Here is an 11,135-nt window from a genome sequence, read left to right as displayed (position 1 = left end):
AGGATTTAGCAGCAAGTCAATCATCCATTGTGGGCATCAGGTGGGGGAAACACTATACAAGGCTCAGGCTCCAAAAACTGGAACCAAATCAGTCGATTTTCTTCTCCCAGAGGAAGGCTGAAAATTGGCTGTCAGTTCCCAGAGAAGAGATTCCCTTAATGGCAAGTTTAAACAAAAATAAGCATTCAACATATTAAGATTTTCAAAGTAAAATATTTCTGAATGTCACTAGACCATCAGTAATGGATGAGGAGTGGGTAACTTAGTTGTGATGCCCCTTGCAATCAAATAATCCACTGTTAAGTCTCAATAACGGCTAAATGTGTGCCTAGGATCCTATTGGCTAAACCTTAGAAAGGAATCCACATCTTCAAGAGGTTGAAGTAAGGAACAGCTGGAGAACTGGCCTGGAGAGGAGATTGACAAATAAAAGCAAAAAAAAATCACATAATTGTTATGACTTATTTGTATTGGTCTTCTCCCACAGTAATGTGATTGATCATCTGATGTTATCCTGCTCACTGTCGAGCAGCATATTTTTTTCTCATTTGGCTAAATTAAGTACAATTATTGCAATTGTTTCCTTTCAACCCCATTCCCTCCTTTTAAAAATGGATACTGGCCTTTATAATTCAAATATCTTTTAATTGTGAGTTGTTTTTCTGATAGAAATCAAATATATACCAAACACTACACATATCAGCATGAACACCGAGAGTTTTTTTTTTAAAGGATATAAAAATCTCATGTAAAACAATCTATAATCACTGAATACAGGTATTAGTATCAAATACCTACATCTGAAAATACAGTCTATGCCACTTATTGCATGTTACATTGGAACAGTATCTGACATCACACACAGTTGCTAGGCCCTCCCCATATCACTGACTAATTTTGTTACCATTTAGTTTTTTTTTAAAAAAGGTGTTTTGCTTGCTGGTAACAAATATAACTTCAGATCTACTTATGTTTTTATTTTTCAGTTGCTGAAACACATTTTTTTTAAAATTGGTATAATTCCCATGAGGTATTTTTCTTGTATTGCTTGGAAAATATGAGATGTACATAAAAAGGGGACAGAAACACATCTAGTACCAATTAGACATCAGACCATGACATTTCAACAAATCCTTTTGTTCACCTCCCAACTGCTTTTGCACAAAGTTTCAGCACAGGGCTGTCCCAAAAAAAAACACATTCACCAGTGACGATACATGTAGAAGGCTATTTAAAAAGTAATGTAGAGAAGTAACAGAACTTCAAAGATAGAACGTGTTCTTGCATAACTTTTTTTATTACAACAATACGTATAAATACTGTCGCAAATTCAAAACATCAGCAAAACACCTTAAATGAAGTTTCCAGAACTGGCAATATCATCATAAACTATTCCCACACATACCATCGAAACTACTTTTAGACATACTAAGCATCTAATTATTAACGTTTCCTCCTTTCTTTCAGGGAGCACTCAGCTGAGAGGACATGCGTGAAATACAAAGTCACGCAAGCGACACATCTGCATCCCTTCCCAATTAGCTAAGGGTGCAAAAATGACCCTCCTTTTTTTTATATATTACAGCAACTCAATTCCTTTACCCGAGTGGCTGCAGTTAAGTAGCATGGACTGTATCCTCAGTCAAACCTGGTCAATTAGCCCAAGACTACATATTAAAACTGTAACTTACTGAAATGAATGACAGTGGACATTGGTAAAGCCACAATTTTAATGGCTAAGTGTTTTCTTCCCATCCAAATAACAAGTTTTGAAAAAACGTTGGCAAGAATTTATACAAATGCTTTTGAGAATGCTGTTCCTATTTAACCACACCACGTACCAGCAGGTGCACTTAACTAGGCAAATGAATTTCAGAAATTGTTTTGTTACTGCAGCAGTCGATTGAAAATTGACCGAAGGTAGCACTGAATACTTAAAGTCAGCTGCTTCATAATTCAGTCCTCGAACACATTACTTAGGCAGTCCGATCTAAGTTATAGAAAATTACACTCAAAAACATGCTGCAGTGCAGGAGTTCCAGATTGCTATGCAAGTATTAGAAAGCACTGAAACCGAAACTGAAGAAGGCAGCCCAACTAGCCAGTATTAACACTGAATGCCCAGGACTGAAGATGTTGAGATGCTGTCCATTGAATCGTTGAGCAAGGAGTGAGTAAAGGAAGTAGGTCAGCCGGTACTTTAGTGGGATTCACCGTTTACTGATCCTTCTCCTCTGGGCGATGATGACCGGGACAAGCCTTTCTCTGTGTTGTCGGAGCTGGAGCTGCTCAGGCTGTGCTGGTCAGCAGTGGTACTCGAGGTAGCAGTGGCCGCCGGGGCTGACCTTACTTTCTCCTTAAAGTCTGTAATAATGACTGTCAGGTCACCCACAGTCACTTCCAAATGCTGTGCACTGCTCCGATCCACATTTTTTAATCTCGGCCTAGGAAAACGGGACAAAGGCAAAAACAACACATGAATAAAAGTTCACTTCAAAGACCGGCTGTCATTTAAGAATGTATGAAAAGACTATCAATACTGGCCCATCTGCATTGTGACTAAACATTTCCTCCCCAGCTATGCTTACACTTCAGAAGTTACTTCATTGGCTGTAAAGTGGTTTGGGATGACCTGAGGCTGGGAAAGGTTTTACATAAATGCTAGTCTTTCATTTCTGTCATTTTATGGGAGAAGCAAAAAAATACCAGGGCCAACAAACAAAATCTGGATAATTGTTCTCCAGCCCTCTTAGGTGATTAAAACCATTCCAGGAGGTCACATTGACCATACGTATGTTTACTGTTAATCCATTTATTTCCTTCTACTTGATGCAATCTCTGCCCAGACAGCAACTGATCCAGCTCGTTAAGACATGCAGAGAGTCAGCACACCAGTAGCAACACATTCCAACGGCTCACTCTCTTGGAAAAGAAGAACTGCCTATTCCTACTATTCTTTAGTTTAAGTGCACAACCCCTGGTCCTCCCCAGTCTATGATACTGAAATAATCCAATACTAAGACATATAATCCACTCCTTAATTTACAGAACTACACATGATATAACACGGATGCCAGATTATTCTGTTATTAGTTTCTAAAGATCTTCATCAGAAGTTAAACCGATTTACCACCAATAATCCAAGCATCTGTTCTATTTGGAAATTTTATTAACCGAGAACCTCTATGATCAATCAGCACAAAAGGATGAGCTTGTTACTGTCATTTCAGACTGTACAGTGCTCAGAATAACTTGTAGTCAGGATAAATTGACTTCTTCAGAGACTCTGCAAATTACACTTGTGAGTAGTTGAGGCAGGCATTCAAGTTCCAATGTTCAAACCCTGGTCTGTGCTAAAGTCAGTAGGACTGGAGGAGATTTGGGTGGAGGGGGTACAGTGAAGAAAAACGCGTTCTATGATTGACCTCAATGTCTGCAGGATAGGGAAAATATGAGGCAGATTATCCAATGACTCCAGGGGAGCACAGATAAAAGAGGTTCTGGATCTGCTGTAAAGCCCTTTGTAGTAGAATATTCAGCTGATGCTCACAACTAAAAAGATGGCACCTCTTATGTATGTAGAAAGAAGATGTATGTATAAGAAACCAAATCCCAGGAAGAAATTAGTTCTGTCAGCAAGAAAAGGGAAAACTAGGAAGAAAATTAACACAAAAAAGAGGATTGATACAGTGCCACATTGCACATAGCCCATAATGATTCGTATAAAATAACACACTTACAGTGAGTAATAATCCATACAAAATACTGCATTTTACACAGCCTGTAATGAACTATACAAAAAGTACTACACTTCACAGAGTTAATAAGGATCCATTTAAAGTAGTGCACTAAGGTTTAGACTTGTGGTTTTTCTCTTCAATACCTCCAGCATTTGAAAGTCTGCTTATTTCTCAGTGATCTCAATAAACCTCCTGACTGCACTGCTTCAGATAGGGAAACATAGTACTGTGGTTGGGACATTTTGCTTGCAACAGCAGTAGTCAGGAGCTTGCCTAGTTGATGCCGAATCCTCCCAGTGATCAAGAGAGTTGCAAAGTACAACACAAGTATATATGGTGATCACTGCAATTTATCGTTGCACACAGATTTGGATGAGAGAGAGAAAATGATTGGGAAGAAACACATATTCTGAAAATTGAATAAGGGATTATTTTTACCTGGAAAGAAACCTGGGAAGATGATTTTGTTACAGAAATATTTTTGATCAAGGATGATAGATGCATGTCCTGATGTATTCCTTTTCACTGCAAGACCTGCACGACTAGTAATCCAGCCACTTCTCACATATGAACAAGTGATGGTTTTGTTTGGGCCTAATAGCTTTCTTCTTGTAAGCAACAAACATAAGATATGTCAGGAAACTTCAACTTCAGCAGCACTCGAACATCTGACTTAAGAGACTAACATAGTTCATAACTAAATAAGCTCCAATTAAACCATGGGAGCCATTCAAAACTGTAATGGAAATGGAAAAGCCAAGACAACAATCACAATGTTCATTTATTTAAAGCCATTAATGTGGAAAAAATCTTCACAAAGGAGGATAAGGAACACTTCACAAGCCTTTGAAAGGTAATGAGAGGGATGGGGATGCTTGATCAAGCAGATTGATTGACTTAAGTCTTTTAAAGGCAGCAAGGAAAATGAAGTGAATTGAGGGGAGAGAGGATGCATAGGAGCCCAGAGGACTGGAAGATGCCAGAGTGGACTTACAGCTGGTGATAATTGTTGAGATGGGGCGGGTAAGGCAATTCATAGATGAGTACAAGGATTTCAAATATGATGTTTAAGGAGCCAGGTAGCTAGTGCAGGTCAGTGAGGACTGTGAGATGGATGAGTAAAGCTTCACAGCATTCAGGAGGTGGTGTTTTGAATTATTTGGAATTTATAGAGGTTGGAAGTAAGGAAGCCGGCAATGAAGACATTGAAGGAATTCAGTCTTCAGGTGATGTGATGAAGGCATGACCAAAAGACTTCAACAATATTGGAATAAGTTACGGAAAGTGTCTAGCAACATCGCAAAGGTAAGTGACATCTTTGTTGTAGATAGAATGTAAAGTTTGAAGTTTAGCTCTGGCTCAAGCAGACCACAAGAAATTTGCTCAGCTGAAACGAGTGGCGATTTAGGATGAAGGAGTTAGTGGCAAAGGAGCAGAGATTTTGCAGGAAGGCAATATGGTGACTTCAGTTAAGTGGAGAAATTGGAGGTTTATCTACAATGGAATGCTAGACAGGTTAAATCTGACTTTACAGAGGCAGGCATGGGGTTTGAAAGAAGTGATAGGAAGGAGAACTGCCTGTGGCTAGCGTATATTTGGAGTTGACTTGGTATGTCGGCATAGTAGTTATGTTATTGAACTATTAATCTAGAGGCCTGAACTAATAATCTGGAGGTGTGAGTTCAAACTCCATCATACAGTTTCTGAATTTGAATTTAGTTGAATAAATCTGAAATAAAAAGATAATAAGATATTGGATTGTCATAAAAACTCAACTTGTTTACTAATGTTCTTAAGGAGTAAACCCTGCCCAACTTACTCTAACTGGCCTGTATGTAACTCCAAACCTACAGCAAAGTGCTAGACTCTTATCTGCCCTCCGAAATGGCCTAGCAAACCACTCAGTTAATTCTAACTACCATGAAAAAGGCTATAAAAATAAAACTGGATGGGATCACTCAGCAGCAACCTAAGCATCGGATTCAGATTAAGAAAAGTCTAGTCAACCCTGCAAAGCCCTTCAAGAACATCTGGGGACAAGTGTCCCATAGACTAGTCAAGTGACAGCCTGACATAGTCATATTCATAGATTCATAACTTACAGCCAACGTTGCCATCTCTGGGTACATCCTGTCCCAGCAGTAAGACAGACCTATCAGAGGTGGTGGCAAAGTTGTATATGGTCAGAGGGCCTAGCCCAGGGAATTCTCAACATTCTGTAATAGGATCCATGTCGAGTGGTGAAGCTGAAACCAAGACCCAGAGCTTTTCTTCATTGAGAGAGTTTATCGACTTGTTTACTTTCACAGCTCACCTCCCACACAACCCAGTGACCCAGCTATCCCCTATTTATATGTGCTCAAAGACAAGTAATACCCAAGACCTATTACTCTTAACCTTAACAATGTAACTGACACAGCATTAACAGACTTTAATGCAATTAATAAGGCATTAACAGATTCCCCTCTTTAAATTAAACCTTTTGAAAACACAAGAACAATCTTCAAAAAAAAAAATCAAAAAGAAACTAAATTATTTTATTTTTTTCATCTTCTATGTCTCACATTATAGTACAACCAACCATTAACAGATCCCATATTCCCTTTTCTTTAAACAAAACTTTTTAAACAACAAGTACAAATAATTACAAAGCAATCAAAGGAAACACTGGCTTTCCCTATCCTCATTACAACACAAGGCGTCCCTCTTCCAGTACATCTAATAATTCGGTGGGAGTAAGCACTTCTTGTAAAATAGTCTGACAATTGGTGACTTGCATCCACCCATTTTATTTTGGAAATCTGTCGTCTTTCTAAATTTTCCTTTATACTGTCAGGGTCAATCCTCCATCTTTTTCCAGTGACACCCTTTGTCGAATGAACATTGTCTCAAAGAGAACAGTTATCCACATAGCATCCTATGTGCAAACTTTTCTCATATTTCCCCCTGTATTGGATTTCCTTCAGAATATTAGATGAGTTCACCCCCATATCTATTGCTTGTACTATCACTGGTGTTTAAGCAGCTAAATGCTTTTATCTACTTATTTTCTTTGCCTCCCAGGCCAATGGACATCTCTTATTCTTTCCCACCAAGAATATGATAAACCCTGCTGTACCAGAATATCCAGAAGATTGGCCTGTGAAGCATCGCTAAAAATGACTAACTTCATATCTTCTGGACCACAAAGGCTGGGGAGGCTGGCGCATTTCTCCGAATTTAATTTCTTTAATATTCTATTTGTTCTCAGAAACTTCTCAACTGTAGCATGTTTCATCATGGTACTCAGTTCCTATATGTCATAACTGAGATCAGGTCTCATCTGAGTGCACAACCAGTTCAACTGTCCAAACAAACCTTTTATTTGGCCGGTTTCTTCCTTGGATGCAAGATCTTCTTTTTGTGAGGACCTGACTTATTGGGATGTGAATGACACTTTCTAAGTAAGATTGTTGATTCAAGGTCAGTCCCAACTTATTCTGCTTAATGCCTAACCCTATATATTTAAAGGTCCTAGAAGCCTGACTTCCAATCTTAAACTCATTCTTTATCTTATCTATCACCCATTACTCAAATTCTGCAGAACCTCCCCATAGAAAATCATCAATGTGCATCATAAAGATGTCTGCTAGTTTCTTCTCGTGACACAAATAGAACATTGGCGGGTCTGCTTTTAGCTGAATACAACCTGTTTTAAGCAGGATGGACCTAACTGAGAAATACCACATGCTTGATGCATCATTCAACCCATAAACACATTGGTTTAATTTCCAGTTTCCCTTCTAAATCACCAGCTTCTGTCGATGGGTTCAAAAACATTGAACCCATTTGAAATTTCTCACCCTGCAAAAATGCAGCTTTTATATCAATCAATTTACACTCCAGGAATATCTTACTAAAAGATCAGAGTATCAGAGCTCCTTTTGCAAGTCCATGATCTTCCTAGGGCCATGATCACTCCCAGGTCCGCTTTCAAAACTCGCATTGCTTTTTCTGGCTCTCCACATCTTCTTTATCTCATTTTGCCAATCTAAAGATCTTACCTTCTGTCCCTCATTCTACACAATCAGCCAATGTTTGTATCTGCCAGGGCCTTTTCCTGCGTTTCCTATAATGATGGTATCCCTCAATTCACTGGCCCCTTCTGGCATATATGTTACTCTAATGCCAACTTTTGGTAGTTGCGCTTTGGGATAAATAGCCTTATCCTGCGCTTCAGTATCACTTTGCTCATATTCAGTCATCCCTTTATCTGGCATAATCTGCTCCTCGTAATCATCTAACATATGTGTATGTGAAGTGCATGGTTCCTCATTACTTTCTATAACTTGTTCAGATTCTGTAAATGTATAATCAGTGCCAATTAACATTGAGGAATGTACCCTATCAGTTTGACTGCCATGTTTTAAAATTATTATCTTTCCATCACTGCCTATAACCTTACCTGGGCCTTGCCACTCTGTTTGCCCTGCTCTTTTGTAATATACCATGACCCTGGATTAAAATTTATTTCTGATGGCCTTGTGCGGCACTGTAAGGCTTGCCGAATTTTCTCTGAAACCTTAGCCATGACAAATGCCCTTCTTGCTTCATGCAGAGCATTCCAAGTGCTCATAAAAAAATGAACTAATTGTAGCCCCTTCTAAGGCCAGGGGATGATCTCACATCAAGCAAGGTATTTTTGGATTTCTCCCAATTGGTAGAGGCTGTAACCGCCCCCCTCCAGTCATTTAAAGTGAATTCTTCACATGGATTGCCCACGCCAGGGCAGATGTCAGTTTACAACTTGGTTGGTCAGCTAAGATGTCATGAAGCATCTCATCAATTATTTATGTGATTTCTTTCAGAAACCCCTTTACTAAAGGGACTTTCCGTTGCTGTGTTCATTACTACGATGTTCATATTTTCACACATACTTTTAAAGTCGTCGTTGGTAAATTGGCCCCAGTTGTCAGTTAGCATTTTAGCTGGTGCTCTCAGTCCAGTTCATATCCATTTTTCAATTATCTTGTTCACAATTACCTTTTTTTTATTATATACTACTACTGACAAACAGAATCTAGTTGCTTGTCTGTGACGTGCAGGAGAAAAATGTTTTTGTCTTTATCCCATATCTTCAAATCCATTACTACAATATCATTAAAGCCTCTTGCTAATGGAAAGCTCACTACAGACCCTCATGGTCTCCTCCTATATATTTTTCTACGTATATCGCATTTCTCACTGATCCCTTCTTAAGTTTAATATATACATCATCCATTAGCCCGCATCCTTTAATAGCCCACAACAAGATGAATGAGCAAACTGCCGATGTCCTTTTAAAACAATGTGTCTTTTTTCCTTTGAACTCCTACCCACTGATGCTATTAAAACTTCTTTAACTATTGATTAGGTCTTGTTAAGGGGATACAATAATGTCCTGATTATGTAAACTGCAAATCTACAGATTTCCTAAAAAAATCAAATTAGCTTGTGTTCCATACCTAATTTCATTTGAACCGTTTTCATAGACGGCTTACTCAGCAGTAAGTATATTTCACTGGATATTGCATCTGTGTTAATAAAGTAGTTTACCTCAGCTGGTTTACAAGGAATCACCAGACTTTTCAGTGATTTTAACGTGTCATCATCCCTGAATCTGAAGCAAGTATTTCATATTCCTTAATGTTACTTTGATCTTCACTATTTAGAGAATCCAGGTAACATTTTAATCAATCCACTCCACATACTGTGGATGTGCATCCACTGTCTAACACAGAGCAATTGAATAAATCCACAAGTAGAACACCCATGACTAGACTAAAGCTTCTTGTGACCAGTACAATTCCCTCTGACTGATCAGTATCTTCATCTTCCCCTTCAAAACCTTCCCTGTCACGTGCCATTTCAAAAACCCTGTTATTCTGTTTCGGACAATTCAGCGCATAATGATATTTTGAGACACATCTGAAACACTTGCTGATCATTCCTCGGTTATTCCTGGAGTTCATTCTTCTGCTATAGTTATCCAATTTCTGTCATCTGTTAGAGCTGCTCCTCTTTCCTTTTGTTTGTGGTTCTTGTTTCATATTGACGCTTGTGCCTCATATCTGAACTGTCTCAAAAAGCCGCAAGCATTGAATCCTCCTTTTGTGTTACTACTGAAAGTCCCATTTGTGCCATGAAAGTGGCTGGAAATGAATGTTTCAGACATCTGTTCCAGAAGTGTATTTCCTTCTGAGAATCTAACTCCAGTTAAGATGAGGAGCCTGTCCATGTTCAATAATTTAGCACAATCCAACAATTTGAAAACAACAACTGAATTGGGAATTTCCAAATAGAATTTCTGCAGTTTTGTATATAAGATGTTAAATTCCATAATATATTCTATGGAATAACCATCCATCTTTCTAAATTTATCAAAGTCTGACAATACCTCTAATACATTTAATTGATCATTTTCCTCATGAATTTTAAGAGATTATCCATATCTTTGTCAGTGTCCAATTGATGAGCCTTTAGCTCTGAAAATACTTGATCTTGTTTCTGGTGGGAAGCAAAAATGCCAAGACCATACCTTGCTTTTTCTTTGGTCAGGACATAACCTGTGTCCATATATCCACTTCATTCTTCCATTGGTCATAAGTTCAGCTGCACAGAGCAATGGTGAAAAATAATACCCTGATACTTTACAATTAGTTCAGCCATTCTTCTCTAAGGTAACTCCAATTACAACCTTCTGTCTGAAAAGAAATCTCAGTTTCCAATCTTCACTTTAAGGCCAACAATCCTCTGCTACCAATGTTAAAAAGATCCAAGCCGATTAGAGAAGTCAAAACCAAGACACAGGGCTTTTCTTTATTGAGAGTTTATTGACTTGTTGAGTCTCGCAGCTTTCCTCCCACTCCACCGAATGCCCCAGCTATCCCCTAGTTATATATGCTCAAAAACAATTAATACCCATCACCTGTATGTCTTAACCTTAACAATGTAATTAACATGACATTAACAAACATTAACAATGTAATTACAAGACATTAACACATTGACCCATTGCAGCAGGTTAAACATGGACAAGGAAACCTGCTAATTACCATCTATTGCACCCCCACCCCCTCACCCAGCTGACGAATCAGTACTCCTCCATGTTGAACACCATTTGGAAGAAACGCCAAGGATAGCAAGGGAACAGAAGAGAAAACCATCATCAAGAGTGGCTTTGGAGCACCACTACAGACTGAATTGGCCGAATCCTGCACGGACATAGTTTCCAGTATGGGCCTGTGGCAGGTGGACAGGTGGTGAGTGAACCAACACAATGGAAAAACTTACTTCACCTCATCCTCACAAATCTATCTGTTGTTGATGCATCTGTCCATGACTGTATAGATAGGAGTAACCACACACTATCCTTTT

General features: G+C 38.7%; 1 protein-coding gene across 9 annotated transcripts in view; it reads right to left on the bottom strand.

Annotated features, from left to right (window-relative positions):
- Positions 1 to 624: 624 nt before the first annotated feature.
- yaf2 (YY1 associated factor 2) overlaps positions 625 to 11,135 on the bottom strand; it is a 208,066-nt gene continuing 197,555 nt past the window's right edge. For 7 of the 9 annotated variants that reach the window (XM_041215530.1, XM_041215531.1, XM_041215525.1 and 4 more), the window contains one exon: positions 625 to 2,444. In XM_041215530.1, coding sequence (XP_041071464.1) covers positions 2,201 to 2,444 — 244 coding nt within the window. In that variant the 3' untranslated portion in view covers positions 625 to 2,200. Of the gene's footprint in view, positions 2,445 to 4,178; positions 4,349 to 11,135 lie in introns of all 9 variants that reach the window. The other 2 variants (XM_041215527.1, XM_041215528.1) reach the window with 2 other exon arrangements.

This window comes from Carcharodon carcharias, chromosome 21 (genome assembly GCF_017639515.1).
Source record: "Carcharodon carcharias isolate sCarCar2 chromosome 21, sCarCar2.pri, whole genome shotgun sequence".
Taxonomy (NCBI): Eukaryota; Metazoa; Chordata; class Chondrichthyes; order Lamniformes; family Lamnidae; genus Carcharodon; species Carcharodon carcharias.
The sequence above is the reverse complement of the archived record's forward strand: the minus strand, read 5'-3'. Positions and strand labels throughout refer to the sequence as shown.